The sequence below is a fragment of the Beta vulgaris genome, chromosome 6, assembly GCF_026745355.1.
Source record: "Beta vulgaris subsp. vulgaris cultivar EL10 chromosome 6, EL10.2, whole genome shotgun sequence".
Taxonomy (NCBI): domain Eukaryota; kingdom Viridiplantae; phylum Streptophyta; class Magnoliopsida; order Caryophyllales; family Amaranthaceae; genus Beta; species Beta vulgaris.
This window is the reverse complement of record NC_079207.1, coordinates 36,064,809-36,089,340: the sequence shown is the minus strand read 5'-3', so window position 1 is coordinate 36,089,340 and position 24,532 is coordinate 36,064,809. Positions and strand designations below refer to the sequence as shown.

The window sequence follows — 24,532 nt, the reverse complement described above, 5'->3', positions numbered from 1 at the left end:
CCATTGACTGGCCATTGAGAAAAAAATTCTGGGACGAGTCAGGGGATGAAGATAACGGGTGATTGGAATTGGTGGAATCTGAGATGGGTTCAGAAGCTTGTGGGTTGAGGGAAAACAATGGGGTCTAATTTGTGATTGGGTCGATGGAAGATTGGAAGGATGGGTTGGGTTTAGAAACGTTCAGTGAAGTAGTGAGCGCAACTGTGGAAGAAAATTTCAGAAAATTTTTGCAGGGCATCTGGAGTCTGCAGTTTCTGCCAAAGGAGCAACCCCTTTTTTTCACTATTAAATGGTTAAAATATGCAGAACTTCTTACTTCTGACGAACAATAAGCAGCAAAATTACATTTTCTACATCAAGACGTTAAACTTCCACTTATTTGCACTCAGTCCATTGCTCATTTACTTCTTTAAGTAATTTCATTTTGTAGATACATTATCAACAAAAGTAGAACACTGCACAAACCACAATCAAGATGTAACGATACATTGGCTCGTGAGTAACCCTTTATACAATGACCACATCCTCCCCATTACCCCTTCCCCTCAACCTCCCCTAGGAGGGGATAAATGACCTAAAGAATAGTAGAGACAGGATGTACTTTCACTTATATCTGGCCAGCTCCATCTCTAGCTCTCTACTCAGCCAATCACATTTACAAAAGTTGGTCTCACCCAGAATAATATGCAGCATGTCTCATTTACAGACCCTAATACCACATGCTTCCTAGAGAGCATGTAATATGTATAATCAGCCAGCTCAAATGCATTTATGACATAAGTTCCCATAAGCTTGGTACAAAAGCACTTAGATAGTATATCAAGAGGCTCCAGTATTAATTCTTGAAGCCACAATCAACTTCATCCCTCGACCTCCATAATGTATTTTGTGCTTCGCTTATTCAAAATAATGTTTTTCGTGACTAGGGACCAATTAAACAGAAGCTTCATAGATTATACACTTACCACTTGAGATTCAGATCCAGATTTAAGTGACGGAAAAATAAGTCTGAAAAGCTCTTTTGTTGCGCCAAAACTAGCAGCCTCCCTGGCGTCAGGAGGACATGAACAAGCAAACATTGCATACATGAGCCATTGATCCAACTTGTTATCTCCATCTTGTGACTGATTAGCCCTGCCACCTAACTCAATAGGTGTAATATATGCAAGACGGCGAATAACCTCAGACCTGTCATAACATATCACTCTCAATTTAAGTATTTCATTTGTGTTCAAGCATTAAGATAACCATTCGCAGAAATTAAAATTATGCATTACAATTGAGAAAAGAACTGACATATGAGCACATACATAGAAGCTTATCAAGTACAGCCAGATTACTTTAAATAGTAATCCCCCCGTCAAAATGACAAATTTTTAGGAGATGAGTTGTTGAGTGGTTATGAATTGTTTTTCTTAAAAAGTTTGATGTTATAGGATAAAGTGGGGTATTTTTTTATTCCAACGAGAAAATGTGGTGGGGGAAAAAGGGCAGGTGAGAAAAATTGAAAAACTAGGACCATTCCTAAAATAGAAGTGCTCAAACTATTTTCAGATAAATAAAAAAGGTTCAAACTAATCTGGAACAGAGGAAGTAATATTGACATGAACAATAATATAAACGTCTAATTATTTGTAATCTAACTAAAATGGTATATCATCCAGAAGCCATTAGTTAAGATCGAGTATCCCAGATTAGCCAGTCGAAAAACAAGGTTGCTCACTTTGCTTCCTGAACAGATCTTGGGCAAAGCTCAGAAGCGTATTTCACGAGCTCACTGAGACATCTAGCCCATCTATTCTTATCAGGGCTCTCAAACAGAATAGATTGAATGGTAACATCAGGTGGAACTGCATCACATTCACGTCTCATGTCAAATGGGCGTCCAGAATCCCAGTAGCAGCTCTGAACGATGTCATCCTGTCATAGAGTAACTTAACTTTTTAGAACTGAGCAAGACTGAGCCTCAAACTGTAGAAGAAACAAATTTGATAGAGAAAAATAAAGGAGATTACCCACCCCATTTTCCTCAAGAACATCAATAATGAATATAGGTTCAGCTTCATTCCGTGAGCTGTAATCTACTTTCTCATGAACTGCAAGATCACTTATGTCATTCCATAAGGCCCGAACACAGCGTAACAACTCCAGAGCAGTATGCCTGATCTGACTATCAACGGAGCAAAGAAAGATAAGACCAACAGCATCTATCTCAGAAGCACGAAAATCAACAGCTTCTCCTGAACGATGAACAGAAGGCCTCCTGAAAGCACCAATTTCCTGGGACATATACTTTGCATCTTGTGCATCAAATTCAAGCCTTTCTTCGTGTAGACGCAATCTCCAGAAGCGCATTAGTTCCAACAACCGTCCTAATGATGTTTGAATAAGAAGCGGAAACTCGTCAGGAAGACGTAAAATAAAATTCGCCATCCCTCTCATGACGGCAAATCGACGGTGAGGAAGGGATTTCACAATTCGATTAAGCACTTGCACGGCTTCTTCACGTACACCAGGATCAATACTTATGCCATGCTGAGGAATTATTTCAGTGATCTTATCATTACGACCAACCTCTTCTATCAGGTCAGGTATACATTTTAAAACGGATCGGAAAAGATAGCCTTGAGATTTTTCCTTGGTAACAGAATCTGTAGATGAAAACATCGTGCAACTTAGTACCATGAGCTATTCATTGCAGGTATGAAAGTTTAATGCACCATAGAAACATGTTTAAACAAAACGAGAAAGGAACTGTGGCTGAACTGAGCTCTGTATGCAGAAGGCAAGGTATAAAGGAGCTGAAACATTTATAGCTAAATGAGGAAAAGGAAAATAGACATATAATATATAGCCATGGCCGCGTCTAAATGACTAAGCTGCTAGATATTTTGCTTGATACAGATCTGACTGGGTAGAAATCATATTGAGATACCCTGACAGGGTATGATTCCTTGATTGACATGGTTCAAAGCCCATAAAAGAGCTAAGTTTGGAAAAAAAAACACTCGAAGGATCATCAAGACATCACTCCTCAGGTCCATGATGCTTGCAGAACAGAAAGAAACCAAAATTGAAGTGTCATGAAAATTTGGGGAAAAAACCTCAATACAGTAAAGGGAAGTAGTAGAGATAACATTCGCCACATGTTTCAGTGAAGGGGTTTGAGGGAAATTCAGAAGGCTGTTCAAACGCGCGCGCGCGCACACATACACACACAATCGTTAAAATTATATTCAAGAAACAATTGAATGGTGACTAAAGTATATAGCATGTAGTTAGTGTTCAAAGTGGATCATTAAAGTGATCATGGGGTTTCTATTAGCCTCTTGTAGAATACTCAATCAAATCCTTGAACAGATTTAGATGAGGATTCATTACCATTGAAAATGTCACCTCTGTTTGCATGTTTGTTCAATAATTTACTAGTGAAAATGTCATCAGTGTGTTTTTCTTGTGTATCATTGGATTCCATGGCTTGGAACAGATTAGCATTATGCAAAATATATTTTTATGTATTCAAATTAATACCATTTTCACTATAATTTGATAACAAACACAAGACATACCTTTCAAGATGTAAATGAGATCAAGATACCCAGACTGATCTAGCCGTTTCTTTTTAATCTACACACTTTCCTTTTTGGTTCGTTTCTTTATAATCTATATTGTTACCTTTTTTATTCTTGATAACTTGTCCCGTCTACTTTCTCCTCTTTTTCCACCCATGTCATCCACTTTTTAATATTTTGACCCACTTTTTAGTTTCTCTCCATCTTTTCAGTTTCTCTCTCCACCTTTTCAGTTTCTCTCTCATACTTTTGGACTTCCTCCTTAGTTCTTCCTTAAAGTGATGTAAGTAAACTAAAAAGAGAGGGAGTATTAAATAATGTTAAACTTAATGAAAATATTGATATATATTACCTATATATGCCACATAATACGAATTTTCTGCAGATATAGGCAATATTTATTTTCTTTTTTGGTGAAAGAGAGGGGAAATCCCCAACAGACACAATAAAATTCAAACTAAACAACATCAGCTAGACCAACTAAAGACTACAGACAGCACCAAAGAAAAAATAGCAACAAAGAAGAGAAAAAAGAACACCAGAACACAGCAAACAGAACAGCTAAACCAAACAAAGACAAAAACAAAACAACTACAGACACAACGAAAACAGCTAGCTAACAGCACAAAATCTTCCAGAACTGGATACCATCCTTGGCCAAGCTACACCACTAAGGTCCTCCAATAAAACGGCATGAAGATCCTTCGGGACCGCCTCAAAAATAATCAGCTTTTGATCCTAGTAACACCAAAGTTAGCTAACCAATCAGCAGCATGATTGGCTTCGCGATAACATTGTTCAATGCAAACCCCCCAATTGGGGAGAGCCATAAGAGCTTTGCATTTCCGAATCACATGTATATAAAGAGAGTTGAGAGGGGAAGCTCCCAACAATAAACAAGCCACGACTTCCGAGTCCACCGTAACAATTACTTTCCTATGGTTTCCATTCGAAGCAAGCAACAAACCACGTAAAACTCCCAAAATTTCAGCTTTGGTGCACGAACAAGCTCCACGGTCAAGGGAAAATAACTCGAGCAACTCCCCTCTACTTCCCCGAATGATGCACCCTGCTCCAGCCAAGCCTGGATTGCCCTTTGAAGCCCCATGGCACATCTGTATTTAAACGCACCCAACCAGCACGTGGATATTCCCAGCGAATGTATATCTCTTGCTTCAAACGTTTGTCACCACCAGTAAGTATATTATCTTTATTCATGGCTTGGTTAATCTCATGGGTTCTGGCAAAAATAAAACTTACTTGATCAATGGGGATAACGGGATCTCTCATTTCTCCACTTCCACAACCACCAACACGTCACAGCAAAGATCCCCACCCAATATTCGCACCAGTGAGTTTTAGAAGCATCAATCTACCACAGCAGCCATTGTTCTAAGGACAAATTCAATGAATCCTCACCTTCAAACCATCCCAACTTATGCCATACAGCTCTCGCTGCAGGACATCTTCTCAAAATATAGTCTGTATCTTCTTCTTCAAAACCACGCTATTGTGAAAATGATAGATGTCGGCACATATAGGCAACTTCCACACTATTGTGAAAGTGATGTGATAGATGTCGGCACAGAATTTTTTTGGACTTATTTTTACTTTCATTTAATGTTCTCAAAATGATGAATATTGTAGGCTTTTCGATATGCAAATGCAACTCTACTGATTAAAATGAATCTTTGTCATTCTATTAGATTTTACAATAAATTTTTAATAAACTCCAGTCAAACATCAGTAAGATATTGGTTATAGTGTCATCAAATCAGTTTTCCAATTTTCCGAACATTTTTGAAAATGAGAGAAAATCCCTACTTCCCTTCTCCCTCTTCTTCTTCTCCTCCCCATGCCTTGAAACGCGTGAGAGGCAGGACCCCCAAACAAGAAAAAAATTAAATTTTCAAACAGAAAATATATCAATGTCAAATTTTCCTTTAATTAACTAGGTTTCATTAGGGTTTAATCAAGTTTCGTTACCATTAATTAGGGTTATTTAGGTAAATTAGGTTAATTTGGCCTTCATGACTAATGGAGTAGACAGTTGTTAGTCATTAAGAGGTATCTAATGGTTTTTCAATGTGAGGCTATCCGATGCATTTCTGTAAGACTCAGGAGTACCTCGTGAAAAATTCGTCAATAATATTGCCTTAAAAGCTCCTCACATAGAATCTCCATATAACTTTTGTACAAAAAACATTAAACAAAGGTAATAAGCTTTGTTCCTTCATAATAAACAAAAATATATATGGAGTGAAAAAGTTAGAAGTTAATTTCCATATAATGTTAGCAACATAGCCTTCTTTCAAAAAGAAAAAAAGGTTTGCTTGATACCCTTAAGTCTTTAACCCTTCCCTAGATAAGTGAATCACAACATGAGAGAGAAACAAAAGGTTGTCGTGGACTGCAGCTTTATTAAAAAGAAATTAAATAAATGTGTTATACAATTGTACTGTTGTACTCTTACTCCACAATCTACAACCCCCTCTTTTACGTGCCTAGTTCTCCAATCAACTAAAAAAAGTAAATCACACAAGAAATTAGCGAGAGAAGAAAAATTCGAGCATGGCTACGTGCATGACTGCCAAGAAGTTGCACTGCTTGCCGGCGAGGCTTCATGGCTGGGGAAGATGAGGAAGAGAAAGGGGGTTGCGCAACTTCGGAGAGAGTGAGAAAGAAAACCCTAGATCTGAATTTTACAAGGCTAGGTACATCTCTTACCAAGCCCCAACAGTACCCAAGACGTACCCGAATCCCACCTAGCATACCCAAGAGCATCCAACGTTCCCAGATATTTGAGTTCGTTTCGGGGATGAATCTTAGCTGTATACGTACCGTACCCGTACCAATACGTAAATCAATCCTCAAGAGGCGTACCCGCGCTTCATAGGTTAAAGTCACTCCCTCCATTCCACAAATAACTTAGGTTGTTCCATAAAGTTTTTCCCGATTTTGCTTTATTCCATTTTTTGTAAAATTTTCCTCTTTTTCCCTCCCTTACCAATTACCCTACCACATGGGTCCACATGATCTATTAAATGATACTCATGTTTCTAACAACTTTTTCTCCCCTACCCAAAAGTCAAATACATGAACCCACTTTCAAGTAACTCACTCCCTTCCTTGGTTATAGATCAATCATAACATGGAAAGTCTTTCTGGAACATAAAGTGTACATTCGTAATATTAATTTCTAAAGCTATACCATTGAGTGTGGTTAATCGTTAACATACAAAGTAGGGAAAGTATAAAATTTAGATATGCTACCAACCAAAGAAAAGTAACACAATAAAAAAACCCTTTCGCAAACGTCCTGCACCCCCCCCCCCTAATTGTAAGGCAGGAGAAAGAAAGCCTCAACCAGAACCCAAATCTCTATCAAAATTCTTTTTTATTTCTATGTAATTGAACAAAAGCGATGTTTATGCTCAAGTCATCGCTTCAAATGCAATAAGGGTTTTCTTTTTTTCAGTATGCCACTCCGCTTGCAATCGTAGCTTCCTTCAGTTCTGGAGGTTGCTTTCTCTTTCCACCATTCTAATTGCAACCAACTTTAGTGACACGAGTATATACCCAGATTGACCGTCATTTATACTCAAGTAGGACAATGCTCTTAATTATCTAGCCGTATATGCTAACCTTCCTTTTGATACAACATCTCCAGAAGCACCAAACTTGACAAAATCAAGACTAGCATATTATATCATTGACATTTATCGAACTAAAATCTTAGTAAAACGAGACTTACCAATGGCTGTCCGTGAAGAAGTGAGAAGAGCCTGACTGAAGGTTCGATGGCAAGACCTAATGATAAACTCGATTGCAGCCTTCACCTTTGGGATGTAGTGACCGATGTCGTGACCTGCCATTTTATTAGTAGTATATAGAAAAAAAAAATAGATATTAGAAAATTTGACATCAATGTAATATTCTAATAGAATTAAATTGCATAATGAATGTTCAAAGTGTTAACCCTCCAATTAACATCACCTTGGAAAATTTCCAAACCCACATATTCACTTGAAGGTGACACAACTATTCTGTGCAAAGCGCGGAGACCAATAACTTTTGCTTCACTTGAACTATCTTGCTTTAGCAGCTCCAAAATCATATGGTTCATTGCAAAATCTAGGTTGCTTTCTGCTATTGTTACGCAAAAATCAACAAGTTTGTCATGTTGGACATCTTGGGTAAGCATTCCTTTCCTCAGTATTGTAAGCAATTGTGAGGTGACACTATCAAGATAGTCCCAAACACGATTTGGTGGTTGACCAGGTGCATAGACGCATAAATAAAATCTCACGACACGGTGGAGGCAGTCTAAGGCCATGAAGCGGTGATTCTTGTCCTGCACAGAAAGTGAGGCTGTAAAGTAGGATCAACAAGTGACAGATGACAGAGAGAGCTGTTTTGATCCCTAAATGACATTAAGCAGTTACATTAAAAGAACAGATATTTCAATATTAATATTACAATGAACTTACGCGCAGAAGCTTGTAAAGCTGCTCCATGTGTGGACCAAAATTAGTTTCAAAAGTCTGAGGCTCTCCAAGACAAAGAAAAAGAGTCACAAGAGGGTACCCCACCTGTACCACGATGAATCATTTCAGAAGCACATGGAAACCAATGAAGTCCATGAAACTATTATAGTATGTCATTAATCATAATATTTATAAAGAAGATTCTTCATTAAAATATTTGCATTATATTTTCATCGATTGCAACAGTAATGAAAACAGCAGTTCCAAACCATCAATGCTAAAATAACAAATGTAGGAAGGTGAACATGTATCTTCTATACCAAAATATATGCATATAGGAAAGCATATTTGACTTAAGCTGGAAGTAAACGGTAACCATTGATGCTAAAGTTTCAATATCGTAGCTAAAATGTCAGAATGAAGAGCATAGAGACATTACATACAGCTATATGTTTGCTCTGTTTGTCCATCCAATGGATCAAATTCCCTCTTATTCGTCCAACTGCTTCATACCAAAGATTCAGTGCAGGTTCCACACCTGAGGGGGGCCACTGGTTTCTTCCACCATCTGCTAGTGGGGCCAAGATATTTGTAAGCATATTACATAGTGCATGGTGGAGTTCACTTTTCCGTTTATGAGGAGCACGGTTCAATGGATTTGCTTTTGCTACAAAAGAGGCTGATGCATTCAGTCCACCCTCTGTCTTAACCTGACAATGGCCACTGGTTATAGTGGTGATCTCACGGATGTATCAAGAACAAATCAAGATACATACCCCAAGTTTCAGATAACGCATGCCGCTGATAATATTTAATGTCTCGCTCCGGGCAACACTAGTGTCAATCCGACGAGTGTTCAACTCCATGAAAAAACGCTCAGTTACAGAGCTAAACCTAAATCAGCAAGCAAGGGGAACACGCCAAAAATATGAAGTATCAGTATACCAACAAACAGTGGTAGCACCGATCAAGATGTCAAAAAGTTGCTGGAAAAATGGCAATATTTTACATACTCAAACCCTGAAAATTCTTAAAACAAATTACCGGAGGAAAAGAGTAAACAGCTAATATCTATTGTCCAGATTTAGTTGTCACCTAATCAGTTCAAATCTAACTATCAATATGACAATAAATGAACAGGGAGTGCGCATTAACATCTAACAATGTAACTTCTTTTAATTTTCTTACAAGAAATATAAGCACTTGTGCAGTCCCTACAACAGTACAGTTTGTTTTATTGAAATTTTATATGTAGAAGAATTCATCACATTTCTGTCCATCAACCTATTATTTTTGCCACAAAAGAGTCAGATAAGGAAAGATTTCTTAATAAAATATTATATATTCTTAAAGGAGATTTGAGAAAAAATGGAATAATTCCAGAACAAATAAGATACAGATTGAGAAGAGGAAGTTAGCAAAGTTAGATAATACGTAAAAATAAGATAGATAAAAAAATTACACTATAAAAGCTTATCTCCAAGAACCACTATATCTAAGAATTGCTATTCGCCCATTCATATCAATCAAAAAGTCATTTACTCCTTTTTATTCCTTATTTTCACTCTATCTTATTTGCCCTCAAGTCTCCATCATACACACTTTCATAGGCTTGCATTCTTTAGTGGGTACCGAATTCACTTTTAGTACATCACATCTAACTTACATACAAAATTGTTAAAAATGAACCTTACCTAATACGAGATAAAGCGCCTAGAAGTTGAGCAACATGATCCAAGAGCAGCCCCCTCAAATCGACAAGCGAGGGATATTCAACCTGGCTTACAACCCTGCCAAACAACTATACTGATGAGAATTTTGATGTTGTAATATAGTGAATACTAATAAATCCCATAAATGTAATTAACATTGTCATTTGTCACTAAATGGAATAACCTTTACAGGTCACATTCATGTCAGGCAATAAAAATTACTATTAGATTCCACAAACTAGGTATCTAACATGAGTGCAATGCATCTCATCACTTTTTTATCATTTCATCATCATGAAACAAAATCTTGAAGCTCAAGATGACACCAAATGAGCATATTTTAGCCAAATGCAAAAGCATGATACAAGAATATTTATAAAATAAATAAAAGAAAAGCACAACAAAGATATATATTGTTACAGAATAGACTTTAGAACTGAGATTATAAGCAGGAGTCATCTTCACAATATATAAACAGATCCCCACCAAATCCAAAAGCATACATTGTTGCAGAGCAACTGAAAGAACAATGCTAAGGACAGGGTACAGTTCAGTGGAACACTCCCCTAAATAAATATTTTTGAGAATACGATATCTCACCTGTCAGCATTGATTAGCCAGTCAAACACAAAGTTTTCCAGCCCAGACCAAAGTTTCTCTGCAAAGAATGCAAGCTATAATCACATCCCTAAGCAAGCCCCAAATTCAAATCAAAGGTAAAATGTGAGAAGTAAACCTGTAAGTCCTTCTGGCAGACAGCACTCCACAAAACGGATACATGCTGAGCAAAATATGCACTCCACTGCAAGCTGAAGAAAATGCAGTGGGTAACCAATACTTAGCTTCATGGTTTATGGACACAAGAGTATGTTAATTAATGTAGAAAAGGAACCCTGTTTTAAGTGTATGCCCTTATCCTTCAGTCATCAACCTGTCTTTAGAAATATAGAATAATCGTGATCCCAGAAAAGAAAGGAACAAAGGCCTATAGCAAGTCAACAACCACAAATAGACTTTTAACGAAAGTTCTTGATCCCAGGAAAAAAGGGAACAAAGGCCTATAGCAAGTCAACACCCAGTAATAGACTTTAAACAAAAATAAAATATTCTACTATAGAGTGATAAGGGAATATCATAATCACTATTCATAAGTCACAACCAAAATTCTCTATAAGCTTCTTAAAAACTAACCATAAATCACCGGTGTCATTGCATCTCTCTCCCTTCCCGGGCATATTCCACCAGCATATTCCTGAATTCAAAAAATTGAGCTGACTGTTTCCAGCTCCTCCACAACCCCAAAGAATATTGGATTGCACAATGCAAAACGCATATAGTTTCTAGAGTTTTAAAAAATTAAACCATAAGTCTCGATATCCTACATTGACTAGTATATACTCACTCCCAGTCCTTATGGCCCGCAATACAGATTAGAACCATCAAAATTTAAACTTTTGCTTCACTTAAGCTTGCTTTTTTTTTCTACTTAGATCAACAATGACAAAAGCAGTATTTATCCTATTGTTGGCAGGATACAACTCAGGAAAGGTTAAATGCACAGTAACACACAGTCTTACACAAAATAGAGGAGACCAAAGATGTTCACAAGGAAAAATTTGGGAAAGGAGAATTAGTAAAAGAATAGTAACATGGAATTACTAAAAGGACGATGTTGCACATGATATACTGCCAATTTCATCCCTCACTCATATGCTCGTTCTAAAGAAGCTCTAGATGTTTCTATAAATCTCTCAAACAGGATACCAACAAATTAAGATTCAATCAATTAAAAGGTTTGAAAATAATAACTCTGATTTCCACAATGTAATAACTCATACAGCATAAAAATCAATCTGGACTGCAAAGGCAATTGTTATGTACTGATTCAAGGGAAAGGATCTCACATCGACCGAATGGGAGGTTGGTGTGTGATTTATGTAAGACAATGGGCTCTCCTCCTCTTGAGCTAACTTTTGGGAAGTGCATTCCTATTATCCTATAACAAATGATATCAGAGCCGCCCATCCCTCGACTGTGGCACATGTGACTGATGGAGGTGACGCTGGTGCTTGTTCGGGGCTAGGAACCTTCTTTCTCTTGCCTAGTGCAAAGCCTGCCACATGAGGGCATGTGGCTCTGAAGACGGGTGGTATGTTACGGTACCTTTGCAAGAGTCTCACATCGGTCATATGGGGGGATGATGTGGGATTTATATAGGATTATGGGCTCTCCTCCCTTTAGGCTAGCTTTTCGGGAGGCTCCCCTGTGATCCTGTAGCAAATGGTATCACAGCAATTCTGGGAGAGTAGAGTGGTGTTTTTTTATTTAAAAAAAAAACGAAGTTCATTAATGGAGTTCGCCGGAGAAAGTGCCGCAAAACAGATCGAAATGTGGTTCCGAGAGGAGTACGCGTACATCACACGCAAAAGAGATCGAGGTATCTCGAATCTCGAAGAAGAAGCGAGAATCCAGCGAGAGCTTCAACTCCCTAAGTTTAATGGAAAAAATTTGAATGAATGGATTGAGGATTTGGAGATTTTGTCCCTTTCTTCCGATTAAATAAGGAGTTGAAGTTTAAGGCTGCCATCATCGCATTTGTCGGCAACGCACAGCAGTGGTTCGAGAGGAAACATCGGTGGTGGCCTTTCAATGAATGGCAGCAACGGGAAAAAAAAAGTGAAGCTATTCTATGGTTCTTCACAGACGGCACGGCGAACTGCGACGAAGCTTGACCACTCGGTGAAAGGAAGGTCTGGTGGCTATCCCACCACCATTGTTGGAGAAGGGTCATGCCAGAAACATTTTAAGAGGTTAAAGGAAACCCTAGATATGTGGAGGAAGGAGATTCAAATAACCTCCGGTAGAGCAGCAGAAAAGAAAGAGGTGGAGGAAGATGCATTGCGAACTCGCGACCAGGTTAGCTCCACCATACCTATTGTCGAAGTGATTCCGGCGGATGAAGAGACACACAATCAGACTTTGATGAAAAGCAAAAATGGTGATGGTTTCGCCTTGGTCGTCGTCGGAAAGTATGGAGGTGAAAACAAGGAAAACATGACCACCATTAATGTGGAGAAGCTTTTAGAAACAAGAGGTGACACTGGTGGTAGATCCGGCAATGCTCTTGACCCAAAGAGAGAATTATTTGAGAAGGGAGTTGCCAGAGGAAGTGGATAGGGTGGTGGCCTAGGTTCCTTTACCCGCGAGTATAGGGTTGGTGGGGTACCGCAGCTCAAGGTAAAGAAGGATTTGTGAAAGGCAATTCTAAGGCGAGTGGGCTCGGAAATTTTGCTCGAGTTTACTCCGGCAGTGGGCTAACCTTCATGGCCGGTGGCAGAGATTTTCTCCAGAAGAAAGTTCTAGAAACAGAGCATGAAAGGGAAGTGTATATGGGAAGTTTTGATGAGTCAGTCATTGGCTTGAAGATGAAGCCACATGAAGAGGATGTCATTAAGAATAATTTGGTCAATGACCAAAAATTTAATATCAGTGATGGAAGTAGGCGGTTGGGGCCACGTGATGCACCTAAGGTCTTGCAATTAGTAAAGGAATTGGAGGGGGCACATACTAACCACTCCTTCCACTTTACTTTTAATGAATTGGGGCCCATGTCTAGTTTTTTAGAATCTCGGCCCAATTCATCGACCCAAATCTTAGGAAATCCCTCCACTCAATTCCTAAATTCCATTTCCCTCCACTCCTCTCCTAAACTAGCCCAACTTAATCTTTAATCCTGCCCAAATTTTGCCACCCAGATTCTCAAGCTGCCCAAATCAATCATCCACCTAGCCCACTATTCACTAAACCCACCCAACATTTTCTTGTTCAACCAAATTTTTCTTCTGATGTCCAAAAACCAAAAACCAAAACCTTGTAATCAACCGTCGAAATCATCAAACCACATTCTCAATTTTGATTTACATTCTTCCTATAATTCTTTATTTTGCCCTACACAATCCGTGAATTTCCTTTCGTGGCCAAACCAATGACAATCACATTGACACTTGTCAATCAAGTACTCCTACGCCAATGGCAACAGTGTTTTGACAATGCAAAGTTTCTGCACCTCTCTTGTGGGATTACGCACCAAAAAGGCCTACCAACATTCACTAATGAAGAGCAAAAATTAAAACAGCAGCTCGCTAACTATGTTGGCCAATGCAAGAATCGGAAGGGATCATTGCGAGGCCAAAAATCAAGTGCTAACTTCTAACTACCTTGAGGACAAGGTGAAGTTTGGGGTGCCGATAATGTTATGAACTGAATATTTGGAGAAGGGGCATTTCAGGATTAGCTTAATATGTTTATATAGGTGTCTTTGGGGAATAAGTTAGAGGGTTAAAAAGTACTATAAATATATACTGATGTAAGAAGGAAAGTTATGTTGAAAATATATGAGATTCATGAAAATTTGGGTGAGCTTTTGAGAGTTCATTTTGGGAGAGAATCAAGCCTCTCGAAAGCTTGAATATCTTTACTTTTTAGTTTTATTAATCAAATGCTCTTTTTCTTCCTTATTTCATGCCATTAATGATGCTCAAGTTATGTTAATTCATAGCCACTTTGTATAAGATAATAGGAATGCACTTCCCAAAAGCTAACTCAAGAGGAGGAGAGCCCGTTGTCCTATATAAACCACACATCAACCTCCCATATGGTCGATGTGGGATCCTTTCCCCGGGATCAGTCCATAACATTCGTCCCACCATAAGGACCAACGTCCCTCGTTGGTCACGGCCGGCTGGTGGCCGAGGTTTGGCTCTGATACCATTTGCTATAAATTAACATAACTTATAGCATCATTAATGGCATGAAATAAGGAAAAAGAAGAGCATTTGATTAATAAAACTGAAAAGTAAAGAAATTCAAGCTTTCGACAAGCTTGATTCTCTCCTAAAATGAACTCTTAATAGCTCACCCAAATTCTCATTTATTTTCAACATAACTTTCCTTCTTACATCAGCTATATATTTATAGTACTTTTTCCCTAACTAACCCTCTAACTTATTCCCTAAGACACATATATTAAGATATTAAGCTAATCCTAAAATGCCCCTTCTCCAAATATTCAGTTCATAGCAGCAATGAATCCCTATGAGAGATCATATTTTTCCTTTACTAATCTTGATTAACACTAACCTACTCCTTCACAAAGAAAATAAGGCTAATTCCTTTCACCTGAAAACTTGTTATCTAAACTTCTTGGCCTTTATCCGTGCTTATTTAAGTTGTGAATTGAACTTGGTAGACTTTATCTAAACTTATTATACCTAATCTGAAATTATTTATTCCAGTTTTCATATGCAGAAAGAACAAGACCAATCACATAGGAACATAATCCATTTTATCACAACATGGTTCTTTTTGACACAGTTCTTAGGTTACCTGGACTTCAGCAATAAATTATAAGCCTTCGAATTCACTTACTCATGCCAAGTGGACCATAAGAGCAACACAGTTCATCAATCCATTTTTCTTTTCTAAGTACCTGGACGATTTACAATCATTATTCATCAAGACCACTACTTAGACTTAAGCACACCACAGAAGTTTTATATGAGATATTGACATTGGGGAGTTCAGCAGGCAAATGAGACGAATCGCACATGCCATCTACTTTATGAATAAGAAAATTAAAATATTCCAGCTAGTACAGCCAAACTATAGCCTTAATGGAAGATGCAAACCTTTCTCTGAAATGTGGAAGCATCATTTGCACCCTTTGGGGATTCACTGCAAAATGTGTGGGAAACATATTACATTAAAAGCAGCCATAGATCAAGCAGGAAGCAATTATTTCACAACGAACATGTCAAAGCTGGCGGTATGAGTGTATAACACAGGATGCACAAAAATTAAAACGATAACCAAGCAAAGGTCAAATCACCAGGTCTCTCATGATGCAATTTCACATGCATGCAGTAACAAGGAATCAACGTCAAAAACATGTATAGAAAAAGCAATCCAACAAAAATCAAGTTAAAAAAAGCCAAAATAACAGGCCTGACATGCCCAGGCCAATAACCCAAGAACTGCCTTCCAACAAAGTATGCATAGCTTATCTATAGTGTAGAATACAGAGCCAACAACTACATAAAAGACGAACAAAAGTGCAAGAAAACGAGACAAAATATCCACGAAACGAAAATAAAGAATCCACTTTTAGAAAACTCTATCATCTAAAATTGCAGACAACTGCTGATAACAACGAACCTTTCTCTCCACCTAAGAAGAGCTTCTAGAAGAGGTACTGGAGTATGCCGAGCCACCATAGCTAGGGAATCCAATACTTGGTCATAGGCTGGATCAGATGGACTAAGGTATTGTCCATCCTGCATAATTCCAAACCAAAAAAATCATTAGCAGCAAATCACTTCTTATAGCCTCCATTTCAATATAATAGCCCATATAAAAATGTTTGAGACACTTGTGAACATTAATTTTAGGAAAATAGTATTGATCTACATATAAACATAAGCTTGTTAGACTTATTGTTATAAATCGTTATAGATACTTTCATAAAAATTCACATTATCCAAAAAAAATTCCTACAGAATGAATTAAATATTATAATCAAATTTATTTTTTTTCTAAAAAAGATGTAATTACTTAAAAGCAAAAAAAACCAAACAGGAGGCATAAAACAATATTTGGAGATGTGCAATAGCATCATTACAGATAAGCCCCCTTCTAAAAGAACCAGCGTCACTGATTATGAAAAATGTCCTTTTATGGATATCATAACCTTTTTGAAAGCCTATTAGAGATTGTTGATCCCCCTTGCCCAATGCACACCAGCTGTACAACTATATTACTTGCCTTATAGTAGCTTTCTACCTAACCAGTTGTAAATTCACTTCAACAAATGCAGGTAACTAATACACACTTCGCATGAGCACTAGCCCAAAAAGATCCACTTTTTAGAGAGAGAAAATGATTTCCGAAGGAAAATTCCCTCCTAGTCCCTTTTGCTTATCCTTTTTAAAAAGTGATGAGAGAGAGAGAACATACGCTCTCAATCGATCTCTTTAGAACCCTAGGCTTCCTACTGATCTACACCACAAGCCCCTCTTTTTCCTATGCTCCATCCAAATTGCACTTGACACAGAGGATATTGTAGGGTAAATCCAATTGAAGTACCATCCACAACACTGATTAAAATCAGTTCCAAGATTCTTGAAAGGAGATTATGTAGATAAAATTGTTATGGAAATCAGATCCAAAGGTTTAATTGGCTTAAATTTTCTTTAAAGCAAAACTGTCTTGTTTATTGACTGGCTTCAATCATTTCCCTACCAAGTCATTTGTTGTGTATGATCTTTGGTTGCAAAATATTGCTTGGGTTATTGTTATTACTAATTGTATGGTACTTGATTGAAGTCTGATTGTTAATCCTTTCCCATATTTGTGAGATTTGCCAATTGAATATGGGGCCACAATTTATGAAAAGTATTTCTCTGTTAGGTTCCAATATTTTTTTCAAATTTGCAGGTCGATTTAATTTGCAATTTCTAAAAATTCGTCATTTGACCCCTAAACTATAGCCGCAAGATCATGAAGTTATCCTTTTCGAATAATACATTCAGCAATTTAAGTTCAGTCATTCAAAAGTTTATCGTTGCTTCAAGAAAGCCTGCCACATTCTGCAGGGATCAAGTACAAAAGTTCAGTGGAGATCGCACATTTGTAATAACTCGGATTTTAGTAAGAGTGTGTTTTATTGTGAGCAATGCAAAACCATTGGTTACAGCTGATAGGCTACTGCCGTGGGCAATTGCCTGTAATCCTATTTGTTGTTTATGGGGTACAGAAGATGAAATGCTCAATATTTTCTCTTCTCCTGCCATTATTCGGTAAAAATGCCAGCTGGTGTTTTAAGGTGTTTACGTGTGGTCCAACATCAGAGAAGCTTCAGTCGAGAGTTTGCAAATGCTATGATTCACTGTAGGATAAAATCTGCTACCTCCAAACTTTATGTGGTGTGCTTTAGTGAAGCCTTGTATGGTATTTGGTTGCAAAGAAATAGCAAGATTTTCTAAATGTTCCTAAGCCTAAACAAGTCATTAGGGAAATTTTGCTCCGAGTGGCATGTTGATGCAACGAGAATGATAGACATATTACCATATCTTGATTAGTATGGCTACGGCTTTGTAAGTAGATACTGCAAACGAAGAGTTTATGAGCTCAATCATTCCTAGAAGGTGGGAATTTATGCAAACTCAGGCGAAAAGGCATCTTTAGTCGTATGAGGTATCTGTGCTGATTAGCTCAGGTATATATTTAGTTTTGGTAATTTATTCTTTTATGTGCCAAAAACAAAATCCATCCTTGCTTATCAATATGACTATTCTAGTTTCTTTGATTTGACCTCGCACTTTACCGGCTCTAATTGAGTTTTCCCATAACTTTTGTTGTATTGGGGTTCACACTTTACCCCTTACTATAATCATTTAAAACGCAATTAGTTTCTCTACTTTCTGCCAGGTGTTTTTTCCCCTTACCTATTTGCAATTTGTTGAATTTAATCAGACATGTCTATGTATCAAACTTTCTTTGTTGATATTTAATAATTGCAATTTCATTTTTCCTAAGGGGATATGAAAATTGCAATTCATGTGCTATTTCAAGGTTACTTATGTTCTTACCATCTTACAAAACCCGAGCTTTCCATGGAAATAATTGTTCTAGTGTACTTTCTTACTGTCATTTCTTGAGCTTATTTGTTGGTGGAGCATTTGAGGAGGAGAGATTTCTATGATCTTTGTGGTCATTCATACTCATTTGGCATCCTCCAAACATAAAGACTAATAACAAGATGTTGTTCTTCCATGACTTGTGGGAGATAGAAAATGCTTTCCACGTACAAAAACTACTTAGACTCTTAGGGGTCGTTTGGTTCAAGATACGGAATGGAAAGTGAATGAAATGAATAGAGGGGAATGGTAACAAAGATGACTACTTTTATTAGATGTTTGGTTCAAGCCATGGAATGGAAAGGAAATGGTAACCATTACCACAAAGTAACGGTTTTTGTTACTTGAGGAGAAGGGAAACGTAACAAATTGGGGGAGTCCATTACCACCAAGTAATGGTAATGGATTGAGGAGGATTGAACCAAACAAGAAAAAATGGAATCGGTAATTGATTCCATTTCTTGGAGCCCAATAATAATGAACCAAACATGCTCTTAGAGTTTAGCTTTATTTCTTTGCTCGTTTCCTTCGAAGCTTTCACTTCATGTATTTTCTCTTTTTTTTCAATTTCTTGCTTCTTTCTCGTAGGCAGGCCCGGCCCTGGGCCCTGCCCCAGGGCCCAAAATTTCTAAAATTTTCCATGTTTTAGCTTTTGTAAAAAAAAAAAAAAAGAAAGTTTAGAAAAAACACGCACAAACAAATACGAAAGGAAGAAGAACAAAACTGAAACTTCCAAACGCTCTTTCAGTTTTCATCCTCTAAAAATGGCAAATTCAACAATTCTTCCTATAATCTTCTTCCGATTATTTCTCTCTAAAATCTCTTGCAAATCATCTGAAAATATATTATTCTCTAGTTATAATCTTCAAAATCCAACGGAAAGAAGGAAGTTTTTGGGACTAAATAGTTCATTTTTACCTCCCTATATCTCACAATTACAAAGAACCCATTGTTCTAAATTTTCAATTTCTGATAGTTACAATTGCACTTTGACGATTTGTGATTTGGGCTTTGTAGTACTCAATATAACAATTCAGATTTCATCAGTATATGAGGTTTTGTAAATTGTAATTACATTCTCTAATTTTTCTTCAACAATTTGACGATTTGTCAATTTTATTTTTGAATTCGTATGTTAATTTGATTTAGTTAAAGAGTAGGGAACTTGGTAATTTAATAATTTATCTTGCAATTCGGTATGAATGAATGATTGTTGAGCAATTTAATAATATCTTCAGCAGTATTATGCTTGCTTCCAGCTTCCGTCAGTTCGTGTTGTATCACTGTTCCTGTTGTATCACTGTAATGTATGAATGATTGTTGGGCAATTGTGGCTTTGTTTAAGTATATATTGTAAATTGTAATGCAAATCAAGAGCCTTTGGACTTTGGTAATCTGTAATTGGACTAATGAGGATGAATAAATGGGGTTGGTAGAGTAGACAATGATGATGAAAAAATCAAAAATAGAGTTGGTACAGTAGACGATGATGATGAAAAAATGGAGTTGAAGCCCCTATTTTGTTTCTTTCCTATTAGTAATATTTATACAATGTTTATGGAACTCTATTGCTAGTGAAAACTAGTAAAAGTACCACAATTTGGCCAATTTTTTTACTCAGCTTTTCTCATTTGGCTAATTTTTATAGGACAAAAATTAATTAAACTAAATAATTTTATTTATTGGCACACTTATGTAAAAGATCATCCAATTTCACAGGCGTTGTTGTTCTTTTCTATATTAGTTGAACTGCTATATAATGTTGTCGAAACATTTATCTGGTAGCGAAAAAGAAGGAAAAGAAAACAAAGAGGAATTAGAAGAATCACAAAGGGGAGCTCTTAATAAATATTTTAAGAAAAAAATAGAAGAACATTCGAAGAAAGTGGATCTAGATAATCAGGGTCAAAATAAAGAAAATTTAAATACGTTAGGGGCCCAAATTTTAATCTCGCCCCGTGCCTAGTAATGTTCAGGAACGGCCCTGCTCGTAGGCTATGTTTGTTTTGGAGGAAAACGTTTCAAGAAAAACAATTTTCCCCATTTTCCATTGTTTGGTTGGACAACAGATTTAAAAAGGAAACTAAGGTGGAAAAAAAGTTTTCCATCCTTTTGTAAACATTTTTCTCCAATATTTGAAGGAAAAGACCATTTTCCTTCACTCCCTCATTCCCAACATCTCCATTTTCTCCCTTTCTTAGCTAAATAATTTTCCATCAAATCAAACAAAGGAAAAATAATATTCATTTGCCTTTTCTACCGGAATACATATCCAAGAAAAACCATTTTCCATCAAACCAAACGGACTAGTAGTGTGTTTCAAAATATAAATCTTCCCTGATATATCGGGCCTTCACATTCATTATACCTTATTTTTCTAGAAAAGAAAAAAAAACCTGCAGTCTTCTCATATTCAATAAGATGAATCCCTCTTAGTTTTTCTCGCTCTCCCAACATCTGAGTCTAGCTGATGAGCTACACTTCTTTCAAACGCGCCATTTTACAGTAAAAGTCACAATTGTCGTCGGCAATATTATGAGAAGGTATGTAATGCAGATTAGATCTAATACCTTGTTTGCTTGAGCTTTTTTGGGGCTTGGAAACGGATTCAGTAATTTGAATCCATTACTCCTTGTTTGGTTTGGGTAGTGGGGTAATCATTATCATTACTTGAGGGTACTCCAAACCTCCAAAATGGTATCCTCAAGAGTAACAAAATCTTTCCATTCCCTTACAAGTGATTTCTTTCCATTGTTGAACCAAACATCAAATAAAAGTAACAATTATTGTTACCATCCCTCTCCCCTACTTGATTCCATTTTCTTTCCATTCTTCTATTTGAACCAAACGCCCCCTAAACCTAAAAGCAATCCCCTTATGTCTAAAAAAATCTCCTATAGAAACCCATCACAAGTAAATAAAGTACAAGTAATTAATTAATAAGTATATAAAGTATGAATAATTAATTAATACAAATCCGCCCATGATTGATTTAGCTTATATCACCAAATTGAGTTAAAAGAACTAACTAAGCAATTAGGTTTAGCAAAAAGTAACATTAATCATCATAAACATGGAAGTTCATTGCATAAAAAACCATGAAAACTCATTAAATTATATGCATAATGTCTAAAATAAAACCAAAAAAAATGGAGTGAGATCAAAACCTGGGCTTGAGCAGTTTCAATGCGACGTCGTGCAAGTGGAAGAAAACGTTGGAGCAGCGCATCCACAATCAACTTTGCAGCACTGCCCGACTTCATTTTTATGATTCTGTAACTTACATTCACTTTTCAACCACTAAATCCACAATTTATTGTTGAAATTTACCCAATTTTGTATTGGGAATTGGGTCAGAAGAAGGAAAATAAATCATGAACTTGTAAAATTCAAGGATTTCATCGAGCATGGTACGAAAAAATATCGGGAAAATTAACCTAATTGAATGTAAACAGACCTAAGATGTGTTGGGAGATCAGAAGAGTGAGGTTTGGCCATTGCCCGTTGCCCGTTGCCGTTGGGGGTCGTCGAAATGGACACCAGCACCGTAATTTTAATTAACTGTTCTTCTCCTCTCCTTTTCTTTACATGGAAAAATATACTCTATATATTTTTTATTATTATTCTTAATGTTTTCTTTTTTAAAAACTAGTTAGGCCACGGTGTGTAGCTAACTTTGGTTTTCGATTAGAGAGTGTATAGTACTTTACTACTTCCTTCGTTTTACTTTAATCTACATACTTTGATATTTTACACTATTTATAAATTTCACTTTGACCATCATTTGTGATTTCTACGCGAATGGAAATATAGTCATGTGGGGTCTTGTTACACTCATCATAACATGTATTTTATTAATATGTACTTTTTATAATTTTTACAAATACAAAACTGAAGATATATGTCCTCAAAGTTTTATATTAGCATACGTAAAAAGTGTAAATATGTAGATTAAAATGAAAATGAAATAGTTATTTTTAGAATTACTTGTTCAAATGAATAACATGTAGTACAAGATAATGGATCTCAAATGAACTCCGGTAATATTCTCTTTTTTCAAGTTACACTCAAAAAATGAAGTAGCAGGTGATAGCGTAGTAGTGTTGGCAAATATCTTCGAATTGAGTCTCAGTCCATGCAGGGAGGAATCCCCAATTTCCTCCCTATTTACCAAGGACTTCATCTTAAATTTAAAAAAAAAGTTACACTCAAAAACAATATCTAAAAATCAACAAACAACAATAAACCTTTTTAAAGAGCTCTCCATTATATATTTCACTGTGTAATGTATCCTCATGTCAAGTAATGCAACTCATTTTTTTGTGTCATGTGTCACCAATTGATTGGTTGGTACAATGGAGAGTCATTTCTCATTTCTCCCAAATGGTATCTCCTTCAAGAGACACTTTTCAATTCGTCTACATGGAGATACAGTCAAGACACACCCAACAGGCCCGTTCCTGACATTTTTTAGGCCCTGGGCAAACTAAAAAAATATGGGCCCTTCCCAATCTCAAATACTATTCTCTACATATATTATATTGATTTAGAGATATTAATGGCCAAAATTCTGCTGAATATGAATTCTTTTTAATAATAGCTCATGAAATCTGGATTCATTTTAGCTTACATTTTTTATAATATAACCCATCGGATTGATGATTATCTCTTTGTGACAAGTCTTCCTAAATTAAGTCATTATTGCTTCTTAAATTTATCACATCATCCTCATCATCAAATTATCAAATGGAGTCTGGTTTGGATTACGAAATTGTATAATAAGTGCTTTGTCCTTTTGGGTTACTTCTTTAATATTTTCTCGGGTTTGAATTGTGAAAAAAGAAAAGGCAATAATATAACCCTTCTTGTTTATAAATGCACTACTTTATTAACATATTATATTTAACTATCTTACTTTATCAATTCGTACAATTTATGTGAATAGAATATATTGAAATTAATATACATTAAGATAAATCTAATAACATTTGTTCATATATATAAGTGGGGTATAAATGAACAATGTAAACGTAAATAGTGTACAACTATATAAAGTCAAGGAATTATGAAATAGCAAAAGTGACATAGTTACTTTCTATGAGAAGGAAAGAAAACCCACTTAAGACTATGTAGCTATTTTAAAATCATTGAAAACAAAAGAAAACCAAAAAATAAAATTAGGAAGTTCAAGCTATTATAAAATCAATGAAAGCAAAAAAAAAATCCAAAAAGGAAAAAAAGTAAAAAAAGCTGAATTTATTTTAAAAACGTAATAGATGCCTAGAGGATTCGACCATGTGATGGAAGATGCAGTGGGTTGATAGTTAACCAAGAAGCCAATGCCTCTACTCTGTAGATTTTATGCGTTCACTTTTGTTTTATCACAAATTAGCATATCGTACATGATCCATATGGGGCTTTTCTCCCTGGGCCCTGGGCAAGGGCCCCTCCTGCCCAGGCTCAGGGACGGCCCTGACACCCAAGATCCTCATGTTGGATAAGAACTAGCTCTCCATTTTCTTTCTCCTTGGTGAGATAGTTGGTGAGTCCTTCTAAAAGCCCTGTTGACATGCTTTTCAAAGGGACATGTTATTTCAATTTTTAATAGAACTGTAAGTGAATTGAATTGTTTGTATTTGATATAGCTTGTGATATGTCACATTTATATATAGTTTTTAGATGCATTTTGATTGCATTTAGAACTCCTTTTAGAGCATTTAGGTGTATAATGGAATGAATTACGTAAGTTGTGCTCTACTACTCCCCGTTTGCGTGTTTTGATCATTTTCAGGTTACTTTGATGCAAATTGATTATGATTACCTAAGATCAAGCCTATTAATCATTGAAGATGAATAATCATTGAAGATGAAGATATCTTGCACAAGGATCGCAATGCATCATTTCGGGACAATTTCGAGTTAGAATGAAGCAAACAGTTGGTGAAAGAAGTGTCAAAACTGACACCTGTTCACTATTTTGGCCATAACTTTTGATATACAATTGATAATCAAGAAATTCCAGTTGGGTTGAAAACTAGACTTCAAGGGCTTTCCAGTGATAGGTCACA

The 24,532-nt window shown here is 36.5% G+C and overlaps 1 protein-coding gene across 2 annotated transcripts in view; it reads right to left on the bottom strand.

Annotated features, from left to right (window-relative positions):
- LOC104896651 (hypothetical protein) overlaps positions 1-21,998 on the bottom strand; it is a 29,246-nt gene extending 7,248 nt beyond the window's left edge. The window contains exons 1-15 of one of the 2 annotated variants that reach the window (XM_048647605.2): positions 21,922-21,998; positions 21,632-21,764; positions 15,985-16,103; positions 15,459-15,504; positions 10,508-10,580; positions 10,372-10,429; positions 9,754-9,849; positions 8,836-8,953; positions 8,503-8,769; positions 8,063-8,164; positions 7,569-7,926; positions 7,327-7,440; positions 2,020-2,651; positions 1,724-1,920; positions 966-1,188 (exon numbers count right to left, since the gene is read on the bottom strand). In XM_048647605.2, coding sequence (XP_048503562.1) covers positions 966-1,188; positions 1,724-1,920; positions 2,020-2,651; positions 7,327-7,440; positions 7,569-7,926; positions 8,063-8,164; positions 8,503-8,769; positions 8,836-8,953; positions 9,754-9,849; positions 10,372-10,429; positions 10,508-10,580; positions 15,459-15,504; positions 15,985-16,103; positions 21,632-21,727 — 2,499 coding nt within the window. In that variant the 5' untranslated portion in view covers positions 21,728-21,764; positions 21,922-21,998. Of the gene's footprint in view, positions 1-965; positions 1,189-1,723; positions 1,921-2,019; positions 2,652-7,326; positions 7,441-7,568; positions 7,927-8,062; positions 8,165-8,498; positions 8,770-8,835; positions 8,954-9,753; positions 9,850-10,371; positions 10,430-10,507; positions 10,581-15,458; positions 15,505-15,984; positions 16,104-21,631; positions 21,765-21,921 lie in introns of those variants that run through there. The other variant, XM_048647606.2, reaches the window with a different exon arrangement.
- Between the last annotated feature and the right edge of the window lie 2,534 nt (positions 21,999-24,532).